This window comes from Poeciliopsis prolifica, unplaced genomic scaffold, assembly GCF_027474105.1.
Source record: "Poeciliopsis prolifica strain line A6 unplaced genomic scaffold, Auburn_PproV2 SCAFFOLD040, whole genome shotgun sequence".
NCBI lineage: Eukaryota > Metazoa > Chordata > Actinopteri > Cyprinodontiformes > Poeciliidae > Poeciliopsis > Poeciliopsis prolifica.
This window is the reverse complement of record NW_026562415.1, coordinates 4520911-4546983: the sequence shown is the minus strand read 5'-3', so window position 1 is coordinate 4546983 and position 26073 is coordinate 4520911. Positions and strand designations below refer to the sequence as shown.

General features: G+C 41.3%; 1 protein-coding gene across 1 annotated transcript in view; it reads left to right on the top strand.

The window, feature by feature from the left end:
• The window catches only part of pdzrn4 (PDZ domain containing ring finger 4), a 31302-nt gene extending 5229 nt beyond the window's left edge, over positions 1 to 26073 (top strand). The window contains exons 2-9 of the mRNA XM_055054900.1: positions 13384 to 13649; positions 14108 to 14210; positions 18223 to 18321; positions 20348 to 20410; positions 22162 to 22263; positions 22480 to 22599; positions 23276 to 24340; positions 24429 to 26073. Coding sequence (XP_054910875.1) covers positions 13384 to 13649; positions 14108 to 14210; positions 18223 to 18321; positions 20348 to 20410; positions 22162 to 22263; positions 22480 to 22599; positions 23276 to 24340; positions 24429 to 25001 — 2391 coding nt within the window. The 3' untranslated portion in view covers positions 25002 to 26073. The remainder of the gene's footprint in view (positions 1 to 13383; positions 13650 to 14107; positions 14211 to 18222; positions 18322 to 20347; positions 20411 to 22161; positions 22264 to 22479; positions 22600 to 23275; positions 24341 to 24428) is intronic.

Here is a 26073-nt window from a genome sequence, read left to right as displayed (position 1 = left end):
ATGGTTATTGGCATATAAAATAAAAACAGTTTGCATAATCTAATTGCTTTTATTTAAAACAGTAGTGCAAAAAAATTGCAGCACTATATCGATATTATGCATGCCTCATATTAATTATTATACTCATTTGGACCTAAGAAAAAATATTAATTACTCAACTTATGGGACAAATGTACATTATTTTCTATTATTCTGTTGTCTGTTATCTATAGCACCAGCATCCGGTTGTGATTTTATAGCATTTTAATATATTTTAAAAAGTGTTATGATTGAAAATAATTCAGAGTCCAAAAATACGTTTTCAAGTCACTTTAATGCACCAGTGATTGACTTCTGATTCACTACCCATCACATTCAACAGGCTGTGTTGTACTTTTTTTTTCTTGGGGATAATTCCACATGTTGTGTATATTGTGCCAAGACAACCCAACATGCTGAATATCCCCAATTTTAGACTGGAGCATCCCCAACATCTTTCTGAGCGAACACAGGCGGCAGGAATATCTCCTAAGATTATCTTTGAAGTCGTCGAAATAATCGGGGTGTCCTTTTTTGAGGAAATTCTTTGGTTTGCAATGATGCTTCATCAGGACAGTGAGGAGGAACGGAAGTGGTTCCAAATTGATTTTTAATTGTGTATTACGCACATGCTCTACATTACTATTGGAGATCTTTTTCTGCAAATATCCACCTTCCCCCCGTTGCATGCCTTATGTATACCGTTCTGCTCTTGTTGCGAACCAGGCCAATCTCTGGTGTGAGCATTTCCTCTAGAGACAGATGCCGTGCCCCATGTCCAGCCTGTTAGACAGAACAGAGGAGGCTAGACAACCAGCCCCTCACCCCCGCCACCACCCGAGGTGTCCTGCAAGCGCCACGCAGAGCAGGGGAGGCTGGGGTCAGACCCGCACAGCCGGCACATCCATATGCCCAAATCAGACCTGAAGCTGAACTTTATTTGTTGGGAAGTGTAGCTTCTCGCCAGAGAGGCAATGGCTCTTTTTTTTTCTTAAAGCTACAGCATAATATAAATGATCTCATCTGCTGAGGTTGTAAAACATGCTACAAATCAAAGAAACACTCTTCTTCTGTTTCTGTCTTTTTCAATCTTTCTGACGGGGTTTTGAGCCATTCATTGTGCTGACCTTTCCATCTTTCTTGCGTTTTTCATCCTAACAAGTACGTTGTTCGCCTGTCGACGTGGGTCGACAAGGATGACCTTTTTACCTGTCGCTGTAAATCGTCTTGACAGTCGTGCATGCCTTTTTTCTTTTTTTTTTTTTTTTTTTTTACAAAACATTTTCAATCTTCGTTTTCACCAAACTGTTAGATTTATCTAGGTGAAATATGTTCTCCTCATAAAATATACAAGAATTAATGACACATAATGGAAATGATTTCTGCTGCTTAACACTGGTCATCTGGTGTCTTCCATCATGTTTATAGCTGCTCATTGGAGCTCAGCATGGTGATAATACCACATGATTTAGAGGTGCATATGTCCTCGTCGCTGGCACCGTGGGTAGATTGTCTTCTGGTTGCTCGCCAAGAACTGGGCAAAAGGGTGAATATCCATTGCCAGTAACACAAGGATATATAGAAGTGCATACTATGTAAGCTAAGACTTTTTACTTGAGTTGCGAAAAACTGAGAGAAAGCGACAGGATGGTCAACAAAGACTAAATGGTTCTGCCCAGTGTTTATGCGATGTTTCTTTATCTTCCAATCTGCCTACCCGTGAGCAAACATACACTTTGTTCCTCTGTGTGTTAGTGGGGGGAGAAAGGGATGTCCAGTGTTGATTGGAGTACGGGGGGTAGGGGAAGGCAGCAACAATCGGCGTCTTGCTCCACTGGCCAACAATCTCCCTCTGCGCTGGCTCTGATAAGCCTGGGATAAAAGCCCTTTCCCTGGGCACAGTCACTCTCCTCGCTGCCTCTTCTCTAACTCCTTTCAGACGAGGCAAAGGATGGACATGTGATGCCTGTGGAATCCACTGAACAATACAAAAGCAGATACGCATATTTGCACTTTCGATTTATGACACAGAATGATAATTGCAAAGGGTCGGGTCATCCGTCAGTTTTACTGCCTTTTTCCGCTCTTTTGGACAGTGTAAAAATCCACTTCAAGGATTGATCAGCACTTTTCAACCCGCCGGTGATTATGAATTATGTCAAAGATCAATACAATGGGATGTTAGAAAGGCAGGGAATTTTTTTGCAACATATTGCAATTATGTAGCCACAATGTTCTATGTATTTCATTGAGATTTTGAATGAAAGACTAAAGTAAAGCAGCAGATAATTACAAAATTCAAAAATTGTGGTCCAGATTTATATTCAGACTCCGTTACTTTGACACTGAACCACCTGAATGCACCATCCTCATTAACCATGGCGGTGGGCATGTGACTCTTTTACAGGGAAAGAGAATCTGGTCAGCGTTGACGGTCAAATTGTTAATGTATGAGAATGGCCCAGTCAAAGTCCAGACCCACAAGCAGTTCAAAATCTGTGACAAGAGTCACATAAAAGGAATGTGACTAAGACGTATGTTTTTGTTTTAGGAAGAGATACATAAAACTGGCAAAATATTCAGTCTCTAAATGAACAAACATGGTAGAAACATACTCAAAAGCTTAGCGCAGTGACCAGAGATTCTACAAAGTACAAATAAAAATTGCAGCTACAATTTACATGTTAGTGGTTAAACATTTTGAGAGTCACATGCTCTTCCTATTAATAGGTACGACTTACCTTGTATTGATAAATTCAGAGAAAATCTGGCTCGAATTTTTTTAGGGGTGCAGCTACTTTTTCCAAGGCACATCATGGTCACGAAATGAGGAGAAAATGTCCTCAGAGATTTGAATGGAGTTTAAAGCATAAAATAAGTCAATGGAAGCTCTGAAAGATGAGTTGCTTACCACCAGTAGTTCTGTAAAATCCTCACATTCTCTTCTAAACCGTTTCAAAACAGATAGGCTGACTGCCTGCCAGTCTTCAAACAGCATCAGGTCTGTTCCACCTCACTTCCCCTGTCTGTTGTTTCTTCTCCTCTCTTCCACTCATTAAAATAGTTGGGCACGACCTCGGCTTCCGCGGTGCCACAGATTTGTTTTGTTAGTATGACCCTGCAGAGAAAAAGATATCAATTGAAGTCACAGAAGTGCCGATCCTACCCGGAAATATGGTCATTTTTGTCCGTTGTTGCTCTCCGCTTTCAGATGATTACTGTTATACAGCTTGAAGTCAACCTTCTGCCAGAATAACCAAATAACACACCTTATGGCCACATGCTGCAGGGTATGTTTTGTCAGGTTAGACAGATGCTAAGATAAACCATCTGGAGCAGTTATGGATGCAGTGGAGGCATTTGCTTGCAACAGAAGAGCACACATACACATGAAATATGCACAAAGAATTCCCTCGACATGGAGCAGTTACAGGAGTGGAGGGAAATACTGAGGCATAATTTTGAAGATGTTGAGAATCTCCAGCACTCTCCACGTTTACATATTTCTTCCAGAAAATGTGGAAGAAATCTCCAAATCAAAGATCTGGAGATTAGATCTTTGATTTATTTTATTTTATTTTTTTTTGCTTTTTCTTCTGAGACCAATTGTTAGATCAGATGAAACAGGTGAAATCTCTTTTTTAATCTTTTGTTTTGGAGTAGTTGTTTTTTTGCCAAGAACATCTCTGTTATGTGCAATTGTTTGGGGCGACAAACATAAATAATAGTTTTATCTCAGATTTCCTTGAGACTCACAGCAGATTGTTTGAATTTTGAAGCTCTGGCATATTTATTATAGCCTGTTTTTGAAGCCAAAAGATTCTACATGTGAAATGTTACAAAAGCGCTTAAACGCACTGAAATATTTTTACGTCGCGGTCAATTGTAGTTTGTAGCTTCTGTGCACACCCTCGGACCAGGTGGTCCAAAGGGAGATCAGGTTGCACCAGAGAGGCAAGTGTTGCTTTCTCGCTTAACCAGCTTGGGTTTAGAAGTCATTAGGCCCACTCAGAGCCTGGCTTCGAGTCCAGTTACAGATAGAATAACACTAAACCATCTGCATAGCAGGGGGGTGATTACATTTAGTGGGAGGTGTAACCGTAAGCCTTATGCTGATATGGGAAATGTCCTGAGGGTGGAGAACGGTTGAAGCCCTGCTTGGTTCTACGTGGAAACATGCGACACACTTTTAATGAGGAGCAACCCTGCCTCACTGTTTTGTGTCTTTCCTTCCATTTTTGTGCAACTTTAGGATCTGCTATGCTTTTCTATACACCTAGGTGTAGTATGGTTTTTGAGACACAATACATATTGCACATATGTGCCAGTGAGAAAACTATTGCTAAGAAATGTATGCAAATGCCCCGCAAATATTGTACCAGCGACCTAATAACAATGGTAGTTAGGTTATGTTCACACAGCAGGCAGTTGTGACCCAAATCCATGTTTTTTGCCCATATGTGACCCATTTCAGATTTTTCCATGGCAGACAATTTCTGAATTCGGATCTTTCCAGCCGAAACTTAAAATGGCCAGAATTTTGATAAAGCTCAATTTGCTAACTTACCATAATAAGGAAACCATTTATCTGTTGTCATCAGCGGCTATGCTAACTAGCCTGAGCATTCATGGTTGGCTCCTTTGTGGTGAAGGAGATGCATCATAGCGGAGATGGTAGGGTGATGGAATGGGAGATGGGGAGTGTGTACACAAGCCTTACTGACAGCGCTAAGACCCTCCTCCTGGCTTTGATTGGTTGTTTATGGCAGAGGAATGTATTTTTTCAGATGAAAAAATAAACTTGTGTTTTTCTATTTTCTGCAAATGTTCGGTTGTAAAAAGAAAAAAAAAGACAACCTTTTTACTGCTTTATCTATATTTGCAGACAACTTTGTTACGCGCAAACGCACAAATTTGAGTGTTCAGATGTAAAGATTTGCAGTCACACTGAAATATTGTTAAATCGACTGAATCTGGTTGAATTAGGAACAAATTGGACAACAGCAAATCCCTCATTTAAGCAACCAGGTGTCTGTTTAGATGAAGGCATTTTTCTTTACAGGCTCTCCTCCTGCTCACATCTAGTGTGAAGTGTAAATGAAGTGTAAAGTCGTTCCTCTTCTCCACCAAAGGGCAGACTGAGGGAACTGCACGTTATGAATAATGCTAATGTGTTTGGTGCTTCCAGTGAACATAAACACGCATCACTAGAAAAAAGGGTAAAGTTTTATGGGAGGAGAGAAAACTTCACACACTCTAGGCTTTTCTGGAAAATAAGATTTATATTTATGCAAAAAGCAGCACATAAATCTTTAATTTTATTCCGCTCTTTAGTGGGGTTTTTCTCTTCCCAGGCTGCTACTTTTCTACTAATTACGCTCCTGGTTGCATTTAGAGTTGACTTTTTGCCATGAGCCATTTTTTATTTTTTTTGGCTCGTGTGAAGAAGAATATGTCTGTGTGCGATGATGATCTAAGAAAGCTGAAATAAATGGGGTAACAAATGAGCATCCTGAATGTCAGATATGCGTTAAAAGTAGCTGAAATGTTTGGGTTGCTTTGACCTCTTGTGATGCCTCTATTTCCTTACTTCTAAGGTTGCAAGTTAGTTTTGGTCCACAGTTTCTATTGTGAAGGGAGTACAGTGGAAAGTGACACATTCTCTTAGTATTTTAATATCTTGATTTTACAGCTAGCGTTTAACAGCTGTCTCTAAGATCATCTGTTGTAAAAGTATGCACGATATCCGGTTGTTGCTCAGCTTTTAGTGTGTCCCTGCTGCACACTCTGAATTTTATTCCTTCAGTTTAAAAGTAGAGCTTCTAGAAGGAAGCAAGGAAAGGACAAAAGTTGCAGTTAAAATGCAAAACAACACTAGGCATGATTAGCACAATTGCTGAAACTACTGCTTTTTTGTAACATTTAAGAACTCATGTAGCATGAGAAAATCCATTAATCGGTGAGTTTATTGGCAACAAAATTGAGATTAAAAAACATTTAAATTCGGGGTTCAAAGTTAAACAATTTATTAGTCATCTTGCTCAGTCATAAGGAAAAAATGCCTTTGAAGTGAATTATTCTGCTAAATATGTAGGAGAAATGTTTGGAGAGGGATCTTATTAAATGTAATGTGCTAGCATTTAAATTAAAATTTCTTTTAAAAAAGCATGTTTGTTTTTTTATTTAACTTTATGCTCACAAACAACAGCTGGTTGACAGTTCTTCTGTCTTGAGTTATCCCTCTTTGTGCTGTAAAGCATCTGCAATTTTGCAACTTTTTTGTCTTTGTTTATGTAAAAAAATTCAACATAAATCCTGACAAAAAGAAAATATCCACCTCAAGAAAAAGAAAAATTGATACCAAAATAGCAAAGCAACTGATGTAATCAAATGGAGATTCTGTGTTGCTCAGCTTTCAAATAGGGGAGTAAAATATAACCTCTTTGTGAACTCAGCCATCTGGATGAATTATGAGGGTCTAATCGGTGACCCCAGAGAGCCTAATTCAAACTCATTGCCAGTATGGGCTGTGGGGCTCAAAGACGGGACACTCTATTGTTACGCTCGGCTCACTGGCTGTTGCTCTAATGGCAGATGAGAGATTAATGGTGATATAATGAGTTTGGGGAGGACACGGCGCAACAATAGAGTCCTGCTACAGCACGGGCCAATTACATTAGTCAGTCAAGGCAACTATCTGCATCAGCGAGAATACACCCAATTATATGCGGTCCAAATGTTAATAAAACACATTCAGACATTCCGCAGACACAAAATACCTGCATATGTACAAATGAGGGAATCAAAGTGGCATTTATTGATTTCTCAATGAAGAGTTTTTTTTCTTTCTTGCTCCCGTCCCAACATTAATGCTTCACGTGTCACGAGGAGGAAAACAAACTGAGCCAATTCTCAACCTGCCAGCCTCCTGATGTGACAAAAGAGAGGCTAATTTATGCGTCGGTGACAAGAAATAAGGAGTGTGTGGCAGCGAGTCTGGGTGTCCACATTTGGATTGCGGTTATTGTGATTTGGTTGCTAGGATGGCGAAGGGTAATGAATGTCTTGCTGATGCAGTCTGTCATAACCCGTGGCATCCATGGCTGCTCAAAGACACACAACCTATTAGTTAAATGGCAGCACATGATGTATGGCAGCACAAAGAAGAAAGCATTGCTCATTTATGAGAGTAAATTAAGAAATCTAAGATGCAATTCACAGAAAGCAAAGCAAATTGAGGATTACATTACTGAATCTGTTGAAGGCCTCTTGAATGTTGTCAAGAGATTTGTAGTCCTTAGACAAAGTTGTTTTCACCTTGAACTAATCAATGCATCCTGTTTCCAAAACAAAAAAAGGAAAGGGACAGCAAGGCAAAATGTGTTTCTTTACAGGAGTAAAACAGTGAGTTGTATCTGTATTCATGAAGCCTAATTGAAAGAAAGGCTGTCTTGCATAAAGAAGTGGGACAAAGAGGAGGAAATAAGAGGGTTCCTAATGCATTCACTGACAGATAACCTTTGATTTCCCTTCACTTGCATCAGAAATAGCTGCTTGGAATGACAATCACAAGACAACAGTTTCTGACGCCGTTGCGCATGCCTGAACTGCCCATGTAATGCCACAGACATGTGAAGAAGAAATGTCTTCTTTATGGACTTCTTTGGCCACATACAACACAATATTCAAGCTGGTTCAAATGTGTTGACAAATGATGAGAGTGGCAGGAAAAGAATAACACGAATAACACAAAACATGGAATTTACTGGCGAGACCATAAAGAGGCCCTTTGCTAGTGCAAAAAAAATGTTAAAATACGGGCATATGAGCCATTTTTATTATAAAATGAAACTAAGAACATTACTGTTGAATAAGCATACTTCATGCTGGCTTCATGTTGGCCAGAGGAAAAAAATTTAATCCCTGACCCTCTGTCTGAGGTTTTCACTATCCCAGTTCAAAATCACACAATGCATTTTTATTCTGATCCAACACTTTGTGGGACAAAATTTCACTGTAATTATAATTTGAAATTCCAGCAACTGATTCTTCTGTAAAACACCTCAAGCTCAGGATAGAACGGATTTGCTAAATACACTTGGATTTTCATCCTTATTAACATTGGGACTTTGTCTAGGCCATTCCAACACTAAATGTGCTTGTATCTAAACCAAGGCTTTGTAGCGCTGGCAGTATGTTTGCAATTGTTGTCTTGCTGGAAGGTGAACCCCTGCCACAGACATAAGTATTCTGTAGATTTTCACCAGTTTTTTGTAGCTTTCTCAATCTCAAAATAAAATCTGAGCAACTGCGCATATCCAAAAAAAGTAAACATAACAGCTGCGAATTGTAAAAACTTGGTTTATCTTTTACATTGTCACGTAGTTTTAAGAATGAAACTCCCGAGTGCTCAAACACCAGTTTGCAGAGATGCTAAAGCATCAGCTGGAGAGAAGCAAAATCAATCAGATTAAAGGACACTTATGTGTCACTCATGTTTCATGATGGGAATTTTGAATACAGAACAACCAGTTGAGGGACGATACACAACTATGCTACTTTTAGCAAGTATCACTGAGCGTGGACATATGGGACTGGCAGGCCAGCCGTAGCTGTGAAACTCCTTGACATCTGCCAGTCTTTAACTAAAAGGTACGGCCTTATCTTTGGGCTCCTTCTGACTGCAAGATCTGACATCTGAAGCCAGGCGGCTCTACGGAGAGCGATTCCTGGAGGAAGCGCGCTCTAATCTGCTGCTCACAGACACCGTGTGATGCAGAAGAGACTGACCTAAGCGCGCTACTTAACATCCGTCTCGACAGCAGCTGTTAAGTCCATGTTTCATCTTGTCGTGCTGACTTTCTCATGCAGAACTAATTGGTTGTTTTCGCCTGTTGTGTCGGAGCCGCTGTGTGCTTAAAAAAAAAACAACAATTCAAGGACACTCGTAGCAACTTGTGCGCATATCCACATGCATGCACATGGATGATATCAGGGGTGTGGAGGAGCACAGGTGGAAAGAAGTGGACTAAATTTCACTCAGTTAGAGCCCTGAGTGAAATCTCCTTGAACCTGTTGCCATAGCTAATCACACACATGCATACAAACCAACATGCAGAGCTCGCAGCACAAAGTCTCTCCCTCCCCACTCCACCAGTACTCTCTCTCTCTCTGTCCTTGTCTGATTTGCATTTTGGTTAACACTCTAATTGCCTCTCATTAAATACCTTGTCACTTTGATTAATTGGTGTGATGCAGAAATGTAAAACAGCAGAGCACCATGATGCGCGGCAAGCGGTTCCTGATTGGAAAAGATGATCAAGCCTGCCTTAAAAAAAATGCAAATCAGGGTGAAATGTTATTCATGTAATTAAGGATAAACAAAGTAAATACATTTGAGTCAGGGTTTTCTTTTTTGTTGTGGCCCTGAGGTGGTAAAAGTTTTAAAATCTGTGAACAAGGGTCGGCCGTTTGTTTTCGTCCTCGGTTTCCTTCTCCAGAAAAGAACCAAAAACTTAAACATCAAGAAAAATTAAAGGATGTTGCTGCGAGAGTTTTGTTGAGTTTCTTATTTGAGGCGATGGGATCTTGTGCTGTAAAACCAAATCATAAGAGATTGTAATTATGAACTGGAGAAACCGGTTTCAGAAATGATTTCCGACCACTGTTAGCCCCCTTACATTTAAGTAGCTTTTCTTCGGAGTCATGATGTGGAAAACCTACTATGCATCGACTATATTTACCCATAGTATTCTATTCTATTCTATTCTAGTTCTGCCGCTTTTCCAATAACTTTTTATTTTATTATATTATATAGTCAGGAATACAAGGTTACAATAAGATAACCCAAAGATGATCAAAATAGATAAATTATATACTGAAAAACCTCCACCAAAATCTCTCTTACCCGGCATATTTCAAATATTAGATTTCTTCGGAAGCACATCTCTAAACAAAAATGAATAAATCAAACATTCAGCTCAGCTCTCGCTATTTTTCATATTTTCTTTCCCCCCTGATGGCTTGTAAGATGCATGTCAATATCCCCACAGTATCCTCATCGCATGTCGAGTCTGATTCAATTGACCGATCTTATAACCACACGATGTGCACACCTGTCACTCGAACTTGCGAAAACATGGTAATTTTTCCCATTGTTGCACTGGATGATATTGTCTGTAAGACACTTTTATTATTGAAATGAGACATTTATGAACAGTGAGCCCTTCTGAATCCTCACAATGCAGTCAGAAGAGGGAAAGGAAATGAGATTTGGAAGGTTAAAGCGGCATGCCACCTGCGTTTCCTGCCTCCTCGTGACATTGCGCCTCCGTGAATATCAAAACTGCCTTTTTGTGAGCGGAGCAAAAGTTTACGGAAATCAAAATGTTGGAGTAAAACAAAAGATGGTGGCAAGGGGTTCGACTGCCGCAGGGGGAAGACAAGGTCAGCCCTGAATGGATGAGGGCAGCTCATTCTTTCATAGTTCATTGTAACCCTTTTCAGCATGAGACAGGAGTTATTCAGTCAAACATTGTAAATGCAAACGTATAGATGCTTCAAGTCTTTCTAGGGGATGATATAACGCTTAAATTGTGCGTGAAAACTTTCTGTGCATTCTGTGTTTGCTTCCATTTGTTCACAGTGACACCATATCTGTCAGATTTAGCTGTGAGGTTGAGTGCTTTCGCTCTTATCTCAGTTCAGCAAACACATCCATTCACGAGTGCAAACACACTCGCATGCACGCACGCGCGTGCGCACACGCCCGCACTCGCGCCCTTTATCTTAGGGATTTTGTTATCTCATGCTGTTTGTATTGAGGGCTGGAAATAACATTAAACCATCTGAAGTGACAAGCTGATAGAAACCCTGTCACGTTTAAAGGCTGACACGTGCAATATGCTTTGTGTACGTTGAAAGCTTCAAGCGAAGCGGTGATGGAACGATAGCCGTTTTCAACAAATCCAGCAGTTGGCCCCTGGTTGCAGAAAGCTGGGATCCAATTATTAGTGAGTTAATGATCAGTCACAAAGTGTCCTGCCATCTAAATACTGACATCACTCCACCCTAAAAAAGTCAGCATCATATTACAGTCATTTGCATAAACGTATATAATAGCAAACCAACTGAATTGGTTTTCAAGTGTACATATGCAAGTAGGAGACTGTTTTATTTCTTTGTTTCTTTCTTTCTTTGTTTTATTCTTGCTTGCTTCCTTCCTTCCTTCTTTCCTTCCTTTCGTCCGACTTTAAAGCAATCTCTCTGAAGTCACATAGATGTATGGGAGGTCCCAGCAGCAAGTGTTTCTCTATTCCCGTCCTCGCCCCCCTCTCCCCGCCCTTCGTGTTTTGGGTGTGCTCTTGTTCCAGAACACCTGTTTCAAATGGTTGCATGACCTCTTCGGCGGCCATCGAGCGCCGCAGACGCCTGTTAATCACCCACAGATTCAAGCCAGGTGTGTGGCAGAAGAGAAAAAACGCTTGTAACATGTGCAAGGCAGGCGGTGGGGGCAGACGACCGGAACTCAGAAGCCCTGCCAGGAGCAGGCATCTTTCAAGGCGACAGAGTAGTGATGTAAGGTGGTGACTGTAGTGAAACTTCAGAGGAAATGCCAGGGTTACTTTAGTTTTCTCTGGTATTTGAGTGGTTGACAAATTTAGAGTAGAAATATCCAATTTAAAAGTTTGACTTATTTAGAAGAATTAAAACCGGTTAATATTGTAGGCAATTAGAATGTGAAAATTGCTGCTTAATTTTATATTAAGCAGCAATTACATGTATTCTACATGAAGGCTCAAGTTGGAATTTAATAATAAACCAAGCAAAATCAGAGAACTGTGACTGACCCAGAAAAAAAGCAAGAAAAAAAAAGAGAAGAACCATTTGGAGGAAGTAGATGAACCTGACAAATAACCAAGTAAACATGAGGGTGGCTTTGGAACAAAGAAGATGAGAGTGTAATTAACTGAATGTGCTGGAACTGTGTGGGGTGCACGACTGGTGGAGCTGAGGAAAAATGGCCAAATGACACAGAATTCACACAGCAGGTGAAGGGAACGAGAACAAAGGAACGAGACACAAATGGAGCGAAACATAGGAATCTACACCACACACTTCAATCTGTCTTTGAGCTGAAGCTAATTTCATTATTGTAGCGATTGGGAGTCTAAATGTGTCTGCTAAAATGTAAAATGTTTGCTTGAAAATGTCATTTTTTTTTAGCCAAAAACATTTATATTGTTTTATATATAAATTGATGGGCAAGATTTTTCTAATTCAGTTAAATAGCAAAATCTAAATTCACCCAAAAATGTCTTTCTTTTCTGGTTTTTACTTGTTGCCAAGGTATGTGTAATTTGATGAAGTATATGATGCACAGAAACATCTGCTGTTCAAACCTGTTCAAAGCCAGTAAGCTTTCTCATTGCCTCATCTGTCAGGTAACAATTACCTTCCAGTTAATGCCTTGATTAATTAGACTCAGTAAAACATTTAAGTTGTTTTGAACTTTGCTTGGTTTTATTTTGAATTTATTTCTGTTTGCTTTGGTACTCAAGAATCCACTCTTGAGGATAACGGGGATCGCCACTGCAAAAAGAAAACACTTTGACGCAAATTCATTGTGACACTGTAAAGTTTGACGTCTCGGCCCAACAACAAAATATCACCCAGAATAAAGACGACCTGGATGTTGCTGACAATTGTGCAGTCGCGTTTGAGTTATATCGATGCTCACGACTGACACGCATGTCCATTAAACCTTTTTCAAGCAAATTGATATTTGCACATCCTCCGGATCAGTACAAATAAGCTGTTTGAATAAATGTGCAGATCAATATGCATGTTTTCAAAAGCAGTCACTGTGATGTGTTGCACAAATAGCCACTGCTATACCCCTCCCAGTGTTGCACAACTGTGGCTGATTATGTGAATTATAAATGCAATGTTCGCTAAAACTTGTGTCTCTGATAATGCATGGTGTACTCGATGGCGCTCGTTCCCATTTTATTGCTCATTTGTCTCAATCAGCATTGCTGTTACGCACTTAATGGGCTTAATAGTAAAATTTCAGTGTAAATAATGCATCTCGCTTAGATGGATTGGAGTAAGAATTAAGAATGTAGACTCGCATTTGAATTAGAAGGAGATAAAATGTGCTCTCTAGAAAAATATATTTCTGAACTTGCATGAAACTGGAAAACATAAAGTCAGCTGGTGAGCTGACTTTATAGCCAACTGGGAAACATACTGTGAAGTTTTTTCCAACGTGAAGGTCAACACAAGCCAATTGTAAGTTTTTCAGCTGCTCTTATTCAGAGTGAGTTTTGCCTCATGAGACCTTTTTGTTTTTTCTCACCCAAGGTCAACGGGCGTGACTTCTCCAAAGTCGAACATGACGAATCAGTGGTGGAGGCCATCAGGCGAGACCCCATCGTTGTCCAGGTTCTCCGGCGAACCCCCGCCAGAGCCACCGCCGTGCAAAAGAACTGCGGCTCGGCACGGGATGTGTGTGTGGTCGACGTCTGCACACAGACGGACATCACATTCGAGCACATCATGGCGCTGGCCAAGCTCCGGCCCGCCACCCCGCCAGTCCCAGACATCTGCCCCTTCTTGCTCTCCGACAGGTGAGGGAAAGCACTTATTGCATTCCTTTTATAATAGCTATTAAGCAGCTCTGTCAGAGTGGAAACCCCAAGCAAAGCCAAACGCTGTGATACGATTATGCACAGGCGAACTGGCAAACAGTAATTGCTTTGGTTTGCTACATCCATTTTCCTTAATGAAGGCTTTTGCTAGGCGATTAAAATCCAATGGACTGATATAGTAGGCGGCCTGACACGGCACCCATTCTGATGCTGTTTATGGAGCTTTGCTGGACAGGAAATGAATTCATTTTGCCTCGTAAAACTGAAAATCTTCCAGCCTCGGTCAGTAATTACAGTGAGGCAGTCACAGGGACAATTTTCAGAGTTCGTGGCTTTAATGGGGGAAATTGTTTATATCTGTCGCAAAATGAGACGAAGTATAAAGAACACAACATTATGTAAATGATCTTTATCATGGTTCATTTTCTTTTCTTTAGCTGTCAATCCATACACACCATGGAACACGACTTTTATGAATGTCCAGAGTACATGTCCAATACTCCAGGAGAAGGGGAAAGGCCCGAAGAGTATGAGTACGAGGTAGGGCCTCTCATCATCATTTTTTACATTTTGTCGCATAACAACCGCGAACCTCAGTGTATTTTATGGAAATTTGTGGGCCATTTTTCTTCTCCGAATTTGCTGTTTTGTAGTGACGTCACCTATTTATTTACATTTAATGAGTCTTCTTAGTACCTGCACATCATTTTAAAAACATAAGATTAATAAGTTTTGCACAAGTACTTAATTCCTAGGTTGACTTTTCACCAAATATTTTTTACATTTAAATCATTTTTTGGATGATCACTTTCTACTTCTACTTGGGTAGAAATATTGATTTAGTGCTACTTTTTTTTGGCTAGTCTAAAGTTCTCTGGTTATAACGTTATAACCCAAGTAGAGCAGATCAATTATTTATTTTAAAAAATGTATCCCTTCGAGGAGAAAGTTGACCTTTTGCACAGTGTTTAGCCGATGCATTGTGCTGTTTAGATGATGTCACCTTGAGGTTCTCCCAGGTTGAAAGTGATGGGTATTATTTGCTTTGTCTGTTTTCCTGTGTGGTTTAATAGGCCCTTCCTGGTTCAGTGCACAGTTTCCTTGGTTAATAGGATCCCTTTGCTGGTAGCTGTGGCCTTTTAGCACCCCTCCTCCCCCAGCTCGGGTCGGCGGCGGGACGGTGACGGAGGGGTTCTGTTTGGTAATAGCAGGGCTATCAGAACAACTTGGACCGTACAACGTTCGCCCATTTAATCACACGCCCTTCCATCCTCACCTGCCAGACTGTTGCACACACCAAATCAGGTGTCCTCACTTTCCCCAGCCTATCCATGTGTATCTAACTGAAACAAGAATAGCTTTCCCCTTGCAGGAGACAGAACATGGCTGCCATTCCCAGGAAAAAAAATGACTTCTAACTGACAGCTTTTGCTTCGCTTCAAACTGATTGCCCACCTGGGTACAGCTGTCATAATATACCTGGTAGTTCTGCCAAATCTAGCACACCATAATATTACCAGGCGCCTGCCCAGTTTCAGGGTTATGAATTTGACAGATCGAACAGGTTTCGATTCGGAATGAATTTGTTTCCAACACATTTATGTACTGGAATATTTCTTGCCTCGGAGGCAAGAAATATTTTAATAATGACAGATTTTCATCACTTACACCATGTAATTGATGAAGTGGAAGCAGTGGGGTGTTGCAGAAGTCAGTTTTCTGTTTGCCAAATTATTAAATCTTATTTTGGTTTGTCGCAGGTGCCACGTTCTCATGCTAAAAACCACAAATGAGAAAAAAAAGTATTTCAGGCAAACCTATTTTTAAGATATATTAAATAAGTTTGAAGAAAGGTTAAGTAAGGCTACTTCACACACTTTCACCATGCTTGCACAGTGCAGCGAAATTACATTTGCATTCAGCCAAGTATAAAACAAAACGCGTCACAGGCGTAAAAGCTAAAAGTATAGCAAATCCACTATATAATTGTCTTTGCTCAAATTGTCTCAAGCAAAGACAATTTGATTTAGTTTAATCCCACTTTTTGGGTAAGTTTTACCTGTCGAGCCAGGCACGATTACACACCTGTGGATTCGAACGCGGGCTGTGAATACCTTTGCATATTCTGCAAAATAAATATTCTCCCCTCATCTTTTTCTTTTATGTAGATTAAAGGCTTGTGCCTGCCACAACAGATTAGCAGGAGGTAAAACAAATTTAGTACCTCGATCGGTCGAATTATCTCTCTTACACTTAAAGCTGCTGACAACGGAACGGCTGTCATCGTCTGAAATGAGGGAACAATAAGCCAGTGAACGTTGTGCTCAGCACTAATTACAACTGAGCGAAACATGAGGTGGTGGTTAAGTGAAAGCCCGATCGAAATGGGTATTCACTTGACATTAAATATCTTCCAGATGTTTAATGCTTCGCCAACAGGAACAGCGCTGTTGTCAATCCAACTTCAGTTTTCTGAACGTATTTTCTCTCAAACAAAGGTGTCAAAAAGCATGATTTCCTGTGGTGTTGTGAAAATTTTCAGTTAAACTCCCAATCAGAATAAACCATAATCCTTCTGTGACTATTAAGTAATCTCTCGTAGCCTTTGACACCATCCAATTTTCTAAGAGATTACGTGTTTAATCTCATTGCAGGCAATATCAAGGCACAAATCAACCAGTTCATCATACTGGTGAGGAGTATGCCTAGTACGAAGCAGTGTGTTGTTACAAAATCATAAACTCCTTCCACAACCCAACCTTTGAAGGTCAGGGCTGTTTGCACAGGGGGTTAAATGCCACAGAAATTAATTTCTTCCCCTGTCAATCTCTGCTCTCCTTGTTTCCCCTGACAGTAGAAACCCGGGACGGGGGTTTAACTCCTGCCTCCCCTCTGTCCTCCCCAGCAGCCCCCTCTCTTCACTCATCGCTCTATCCCACCACCCTTCTTTCATTTCATCACAGAGGAGAAATGGATTTGGCAGTGTGAGGTTAATAAAGATTACCCCCAGAGTTATCTTTATGTGATTACCTTAATACACAGCAGAGATCAAAAAGAACCTTGACTAAATTTGGGGAAACTTCCTGGAGGGGGCGCTGTGCAAAGACATGAAAGACCCGGCCTGCATGGCTGTACCATATTGGCTCAGAGTTTTGTGTCCCTTGACTTAATTAATATCCTTTGTCCCAAGATGGACTGCAACAATATGCAAATTAAGAGTGCCTCTACTTCAACGTGTATTTCGTGTCTTCGTTTTTATTAGAGGCATAGAAATGTAGGCGACGTTTCCACACAAACATGTATTCATCGACCTTTGCACAGAACCAGTTTGTTGTTTTGCTTCTGCTCTGTCAAAGTTTAGTGAAAGACCTGAGAAATCAGTAACAGCAAAGAGGAAAGGCTTCTTGAAAGAGAATAACTGTATAATCTCTGAAAAACAGGCCTGCAGGGAACGAGAAGCTGCCGGATTATTCTCATACCCACTCGTAGTAGAATGTTGCTGTCTAAAACAAAGGGTTCACCCCAAAGTCAATGTCGATAAAACATTTATTATATAGACAAGGGGAATTTTTTTTTTATATCTGGCTTTCAGGTCAGTTGAAGCATAGAAAACAGAGACAGTCATGTTTTGGGCTTCTACGGCCATGAGTTATCTTACAATACCAAGTAAAATGTCAAGTGTTGTGTCAAAGCGCAACACCACTCAGCTGTAGAGCATTGGAGACGCGTTCTTGACTTTAACAAATGATACTTGCACTCAATCCAGTCCAGTTGGTTTTGGTAGCTGCCAGGACCACACTATGTACTTACTGCATTCTGATGAATATATAGTTTGGCGGAGGGACAAATATGACGTTGGGTTGTGTTTCAGGGACTGAGCACTTCTCCTTCAGTAAGACAAAGTTTTACAGCATATAGAAGTCCATAACCCGTTTCTTATTGCCATAACAGATGTCCTTGTGAAGCCTGTTTTATCTCTGTCGTATTTTTTACATGATAAAACGGTGGAATTTGACACTTTACGCTCAATACGGCTTTTACCACCTGAGTTGGGTTAAAAGCTGTGTGATATATTAAGCGGTGTGAGGAGGTTTAGGCTTGGATCGAAAGTGTTCGGTTGCGCAGTGCGAATTTTACAGCGACACCGAATTGGCTCCCTCAAAACCTGCAACCTCAAACCAACAAAACGGTTGAAACGCCATTAAAATGATGTCGTCAAGGAAAACAATGACTCTGTAAAAGCAGAGCCTGTTCAGAGAACAACTAAAGCTCTTTCACACGAAGCTCCTTGCATGTTTTATTTTTATTTTTTGTCATTTTTGCAAACCCAAAGCTAATGGATGATCTTCATGCAAGCTAGAAGTATGTCATAAAAGTTGAGCTCTTTTAGTCTGCATGACTCATCCAAATTTTGCCACACCGATAATATTGGAAGTCAGGCAACTTTCAACTGATATTAACAGATGTGTTTCTTCTTCAGTTGCACCATTCAGTCACCAACTGTCTCTTCACTGTCTTTTAAAAAAACATTTGTTTTGCTTGCGTTTAACAGGAAGTGGAGCTGTGTCGGCTGAACAGAGAGGATAAGCTCGGTCTGACATTATGCTACCGGACTGACGATGAGGAGGACACCGGTATTTATGTCAGTCAGGTACTTAGAAACCACTGCTACAGCTTTGTGCAACATAAAACTCTCTCCTGTTTGGTTTTTTATTAAAGTAGACATTTTAAAAGTCACACAGAAACACTCCGAAATGCCAGAGAACAAGTCTTAGTTTTGGGACTCGTTAATAGTCATTTTGGGGCGAGAAGTTATTACGAGGAGTTTATGAAAGCCCAGACCCATTCCCATATCTGTGTTCTAAAGTGGAGAGTGAGTTGAACTGAATTATGAAGGAAGACGGAAAAGAAAAATGCTTTGCAGCCAAACACCAACGGGAAATGAGATATGCATGGCCTAAAAGGAAGTCATGTTTGAAATATGATTCACTTGCTTTCCTTCTCGTTTTTCACCTTTTAACATGTTGTTATTCTTTTAATTAGCTCACAGCGGCGGCGGCTCTCTCCTCCGTTTTTTCTCGTAGTTTGAAATGACTTCTTCTGCCATTTACTGCCACTCATCTAAATACCAAACATGCAACACCAGACAGGAATATATTACAGAGATTCTCCTAATTCACATGATTGTCAGCTCAGAAAAAAAAAAAAAAAAGATCCCTTATTGCAACAGTGTTGATAAGATGGAATGAAAACTAATTATTGAGCCATCCAAGAGAAAACCAAATGAATGACGGGATTCTGGGGAGCTTGGGCGACGGGAAATAAATTAGGAAATCCTTCGGTCTGACTGCAGGTGCTGTTTCAATCCTGTTATGAAGACAAAGACAGGCGGAAAGGAAAAGTAAGAGCTGCAATGAGGATTAGTTTTCCAGCACAAAGGCACAGATGGGAGAATTACAGCAGTAAATTTAGCTAGAATCAGTTACATGCTTGCTGTGTCGTTTCCTGCAAAAGATATATCAAAATTTGACCCATTTTGTCAAATTGCAACCACAAACATCACTGTAAGTGATTCTGTCTGTTATTAGAGTCCCGTTAATGTTGCTGTTTCATGATTCACTTAGATTACGTATTCTACTTCTCTTTCACCTCACTTCAATCTCTCAAATTTGTCAATTTTTTGTGTTCTGAAGAGAGACCCTTGTCCTTGAGATTTAAATGTACCACTGAGTGTTGACCTGTCAGTAAGTCTGTGTCAGAGGTAACATCTTTTCCAATGCAGCTGCTATTCTCATCATTCAGTAAACCACGGATCTGAGACAGCAAACCTGTGGAGGACGGAGCTCCGGTGACATAAAACCAAATGGTTACCTTTTAGTCCAGTCTAAAATTTCCTTCTTTTTTTTTTTTTTTATGCAAAAATTGAAAGAGGAATGAATCCTTTTGTAAGGCACCATATCCTGCTGTTGTTCTGCTTTTTCAGTTGTTTCTCTTGAACCAGACAAAAAGCTCCAAAACTATTGAAACTGCCTTCCACCCACAGAACACATATATTTGTCTCTCATTAAAATGCATGCATGGATATCACTGACGTGCCTTTCGGGAAATGCGCAATCTTATTTTGACTTGTCTACTTTTTTTTTTTTTTTTATGTTTCGCACACCTCACTAAGACTATAGATGTTGCACGCAGGGGGGAAACAACAAAGTTTATGATTGTGCGGCGTCGGCATGCATATCCACCGGGACCCTTTTGATGAAGAGGATGAATTAAGATATTCAGCCTAAAATTTGCAAGATTTTGTTTTGCACTTTTTCCATTTTTATTTTCTCGCTCCCCCCCAGCCCCACTTTTGTTTTTGTTGCGTCTCCAACGCGAGTGATGCTCTCTATTTATGCACACAAAAAAAGTTAAATCTGCTGTTATTTGTAACCATCTTCTGAAACTTGGACATGAATCAACCTCAGCGCCGACTCAGTCTGCAAAAACCCCTCTTTAACATGAGAAAAACACAGGCTTAAGAGTGAGGTGAGACAAAAATGTATCAAAAGTGTTCTCTGCAAGAGGCGGACATCAAAGCGCAGTCAGAGCGCGAGGCATCGCGAGCTGCATTCGGGAGAATGCAGACACGCTCGATGACTTGCTGCCGGCATTGATTTCTGCGTCCTTTTGTGCAGGTGGAGCCGAACAGCATAGCAGCGAGAGACGGACGCATCAAGGAAGGAGACCGCATTCTGCAGGTGAATTATTCACGAACATCAGGTTATGTCATGTTCTCAGAAATATCAGGTGTTTTTCCAGTCCTCTTCAAATGACCTTTTAGTTAACAAAAAGCAAAGGCTGCCTAGAAGGGAAAAAAGAAGAAAAACCTCAACAGCTTCTCTATTCTTATATGATGTTCTTGTAAGAGAATAACTGAGCTGCTGGTGTCTCGAGTCTGGGTAGGGATATGTATATTTAATGACCTCGTTTTATCAGGGAAATTAAAGTCCTCAGTTGCAGTTTCGCAGGCACTACATCATCTGTTAGGACTCGTTCTTGCTCTGCGAATTGCTTCAGTTTCAACAAAAGGTCGTTCTTTCTTTGCGAACAGAAACGTGGGCTAATAGTTGCCGTTTAAAGCAAAAAGGTTATCTCAGTTTTTATATCTAGTCTGAAGCAGATCTGTGATAACGTTCATGAACATGAATCTTTTTTTTTTAAACATATTTTACCAGATCATTTTGCCAGTGTTTTCGCACTGAAACAATGGAGTAGCAAACTTGAAAATGAATGACCCCTGACCCCAGACTTGCCTATAAGCGGCTCACTCTTTTCATGGCCTGACAACTTTCAACTTGTTTTGTTTATTTATTTATTTATTAGCTGAATGTTTGCCTCCTGCTATTCTGGAAAAATAAAATAAAAATGAAGAATTGTGCTTCAGAAAATGTTTTAACACAAAGACGTGTCGTCACTGAGTGGGGAAGGAAAAAGCCAGATATTGACCGATCAATATTGATGACAATTACTTACCTATGTTTCAGCGTGTCTCACAATGTGCTCATTGATATTAAAAGAAAAATTGATTTTGGCCCTGCAAACTGAAAACGGACAGATTCTGGTCACTGTCCACCATCTTGACTCTTAACTGTCTCTTGGTCTCTGATGTTGGAAAACAAAGGTGTCTTCAGGTGACGTGGAGCTGGATTTGCATTGATTTCACTTTGGGATTATTATTAAAATAAATGTTTTAATTTGGGAAACAAAGGAGATCATCATCAAAAACCAGATTTGTGTATCATAAATATCAAAGCTGTACTCCCAAATAAATAAAAGTGTTACCTACTGTCTAGGAATCCCCTTGTACTTACGGTTGTTTAAGTCAGATCCCTTGCTTCATCTCGGTAAAGTGACATTTTAAGTAGCTTGCAGTCCAAGTAGAAGACTTTGAATCCTCTTTATTAATTGTATATTGACCTCTGAGTATCTCCCTTCTCGCAGTGTGTTGCTTGTTTCCTTGTCCTATGAATGATTGGGTGGGATGCGACCTGCTATGCTGCTGGCCCTATTATCTTCCTCTGACAGCCCCATTACTCTAGTGTGGAAAAGATGAACGCCACCTGTCAAAGAACAGTTAATTGTATGTCTGGATGGTCTGGTGAGAGCCGAGTTCCACTATTGACTCCCCTCTGCAGAGTGTGTAGCCTCTCTTGTGTATTCGTATTAGGAGCAAGTGGCAGCAGAGAGGAAAGAAGGCGGACGGCGGATGAGACGTGCGGAGAGATTAAAAAAAGAAGTGTGTGGAAACGAAGACTAATGGAGAGTGAAAATATATGGATAGGGGGAAGAAAGTAAAGAGGCTTAGAGTCAAGAAAGATCAATGATCCACACAAGAAAAAAAAAAGCCTAATCCATCTTTTCTCACAGCGTAATTGCGTGTAATTTAAACGACATATGTACATTATGCTAATTTTCCTTCTCATGTACAATGTTGGTCTTTGGTGTGCAGATAAATGGCTTTGAAGTGCAAGACCGGGAGAAAGCTGTTGCCTTGTTGTCAAGCGAAGAAGCAAAGAGCATCAGACTCCTGGTGACAAGGCCAGAGATCCAGGTAAACACGCGCACACACCCACGCAGCCCTCCTGCCCCATCTTTGACAACCTGTGTCATGTCAGATGAAAGCGACTGCTGCTTGAGAGCCTTTCGCTTTTCTTTCCTGTCAAGGTGATTGTTTAGAGTTCCCGCGCGCGCGCGCACAGTCGCAAACGCACACAGTCACGGGCGCGAAACCTCAGAGAGGACTCTTGACAAGATCTTGTGATTACAGCTGGAAGAGGAGGCCGCGTGGCTGGATGACGAGCAACAGCGGCTTGTCGAGGAGCTGAAGATGGAGATTCTGGAGGAGAAGAGGAAGCAGAGAGAACAGAGCTTTGAGATGGCAGATGGGGTGAGTAAAACAAATCAAAACACGACACAAAAAAAAAGAGAGACAGCGGAGAAAGGTCGGCGACGACGCTACAGTTGATGTATGCGACCGCAGCATCATTCTTACCAAGGCGGTGGGAAGTCGGAGGAGACGGGCGTGTTACCCACAGATCACTTGAATGTTGTATTGATTAATTCAAGCTGTAATTTATGTTATCTTTCCATTTCAAATATTTGTAATATATTTTAAGTGTTTCTTTACCTTTGTTTCTAATTGATTGTGATTAAATCTCACTGGGACACAGCTAAAGGACTTAAATATCAAAAACAAATACAACTTCTTTTGCTGTTCCTCTGTCATTATTATTAAGACCCATTTCACATGGGCTTAAAACTACTCCATGAATTAAAGGACTCCACTGCTATTTGAATGTCACTGAACAAAGGTGATTTGAAAGCTTTTATTTCAGTAGGAAGACAATCAAATTGCCACACTATTAGGGCTCCCTAAATAAATTATTTTTTGCATCCTTCCCAGCCAGCCTTCATTTCTTTATAATGAAGGAAAGGCTTCAACCTCTCCTTTAGTTTCAACATGCAATATACTGAATTTCCATTGTTTTACTTTTGGCCATCTCCGGAATGACGCCGCAGCTCTTGTAAGCAGAGTAAAGAGTGTTCTGTTTCTCCATTTAAAGCTTCAAGGCGGTGAGGACGTCACGACAGACACGGCCACCTGTTCTTCCAACAATCAAGACAGTGGATTTGGGCGCAGCACAGACAGTACCGAGCACCAGCCCTTATTGGCAAGACTTTACAGGAGGAGCCCCGCGCAGTGCCTGAGGGACCGATGGCAGCCAGAACATCCACACACCAGACGAGGGACTGTTGTACCGCAAGACACCCACAGCACAAAAACCCATTCAACGAGCCAAGGCAACGGAAGCGTAGTGAGTATTCGTAATAGTGGATGTGGAGTTCGAGGTTTAGAGAACTGCTTCCAGCAACTTTTAGAGCTCAAGTGCCAAATACGAAATGGGGGCGAATGTGGAGTGTACTCCATTAGACACAGTATAGAATGTAGTCTCACTGGGCAAGGTGGAGGGGATGGAGACAGTGAAGGCGATGCTGGTGCAGGGGGAGGAGTAGAGCAGGAGTTGAAAATGCTGAACGAAGAGCTGCGCAGCATTGAGTTGGAGTGCCAGAGCATCATGCAAGCCCATCAACTACGCAAGTCCCAGCAGCTGGAGCAATCGCAGTCTGCGCCCTGCTCACCAGCAATGAACCACAAAAATGGACAAAAGCGACCCGGGAGGCTGGCCGACATTCATGAGTACCCCGAGAGGTCTGACAGCGATAGAGTTCGTGAGAAGGACAGTTCCAGTGCCTACAACACAGCAGAGAGTGCCCGGTCAACGCCTCTAGGCATGGAGAGATCCCCTGATCACTCGCTGCAGAGACAGATCAGCATTACCAACCAGAAAAACCTCAGACTTGCCTCTTCTGCACCATCCAATCCCATTCCTATCCCCAAGCCTCAAGGCACACATAGGCCTTGCAGGCCAGCCGATCACGGCCCAGTTATCTCCAGCAGCCCCGACCAGAGCAATCCTTCGCGGTCTGAGTCGGACCCAGCACTACCAGCGGACGATGAAAGGTGCGACAAAAAGGGGAGGAGCAGAGACTCGAGAAGAGCTCTTCCTTATGGCGCGTCATGTCAGATGGGCACCTATCACGGCCAGGGAGGATCCAAGCAACTTCAGGTTTGTATTATGAAAACATATCTATGAAGCGCAAGTCTACATAAACCATTTCTGAATAACATTGTGGCCAACATCATCTTTTTTGCAGAGCTATATGCAGCTGCTCCAGCAGCACTCGTCCCTGGAGTATTCACAGAGCCAGCTGAGTCTCCTTAGCGTGTGTCGAGATCCCATGCACCGCAACGGTCGTGGGGGGGAGCCTCGCCTGGAGTGGAAAGTCAAAGTCCGTGCAGATGGGACACGCTACGTCGCCAGGAGACCCGCTCGCGACCGCATACTTAGGGAGCGGGCACTTAGAATCAGAGAAGAGAGGAGCGGAGGCATGACCACCGATGATGACGCAATGAGCGAGATGAAGATGGGCCGCTACTGGAGCAAGGAGGAGAGGAAGCAGCATTTGGCAAGAGCCAGAGAGCAAAGAAAGAGGAGGGAGTTCATGCAGAAAAGCCGCCTCGAATGCCTAAAGGAGGGACCGGCGAGCGGAGCCGAGGGCAAAAAGGAGATCAACATCCTGGAGCTCAGTCACAAAAAGATGATGAAGAAGCGAAACAAAAAGATTCTGGACAACTGGATGACCATCCAAGAGCTGATGAGCCACGGGGCAAGAGTCCCAGAGGGGTCCACTGTTCACAATGCCTTTCTTTCTGTCACCACTGTTTGAGAGACGTGTCTAAATATTTGCTGCAGGCATATTTTTTAAAATCAGGTGCATCGTTGCTTTGTTTTTGGAAGTCGTCACTCTGTGTAACCACTGCAAATGGAGAAATGTCATAGGCGAGAAACTCTGTAGCATTTCCTGAGCAACTCTTTTGCAAACCGTTGAAGAATGTTCAGCCTTCAGTACCACACATCAGTCATTTAAAACACGGCGCAAGATGCTTTTAAACCGGACCAACGTTTTTGTTTTGTTCTTTCAATGATAAGGTGGTGCCTCGTAGCATGTCGGTTCAATCAGTTCATAAAACGTGAACGGACCGACAACCTTTTGTATGCTCTGTTTTGTGTCTTAATATCTGTCGTTTTTACGTTTCATAATATATGAAGCAGTTTTACTTGCCTCATTCGAGCTGGCCTTTTATATGGGGAAGATTGCAGTATTTTTTACACTTTGTAATCTCAAATTTTGTACGAGTTTTTTTTTTACGCACAGTGTCGATGTATTGTAAGCGATTATCATAATTTCTTATTTATATTTGTATCACCAAACCCGCCACTGTCGAGGGGAGACTATTTGATTGTACCGAAGCTAACGCTGTACGCAAGACCAGCGACACAGGAAATAAGAAATCTCAAAAGAAAAACCCTGCAGGAGACAGTTGTCAGTTTACGCCACTAGAAATGTCAACATGCCATGATAAGGAGACATTTTGGACATGAGTTCGAAGGGTTCTTTGAAACAATTTTACCTCAGCTTGCAGTTAAAACTGAACTATCAAGAAATCCAATACTTTGCAAATAAAATCATCACCTGATACTTTAAAGTTTGAACCTGTGAGATAAGTTTAAATCCTTTTAGTTTAATTTATATTGTTTACTTGCTAATTGTATTTATTGTAAATTAAGTTAATCGTCTCCCCCGGTTCTCTTACCGTGGGGTGTCCCGGGGAAAGCAACACTTTTCAATGCGCCGGGAAGACTTTGTATCATATTTTCAGCCTTTCGGCGCTGCTGTTTTCACTGCAGAAGAGGCCTCAAATTGAGTAACTGTTGATAATGTTTGTAAAACTGAATAA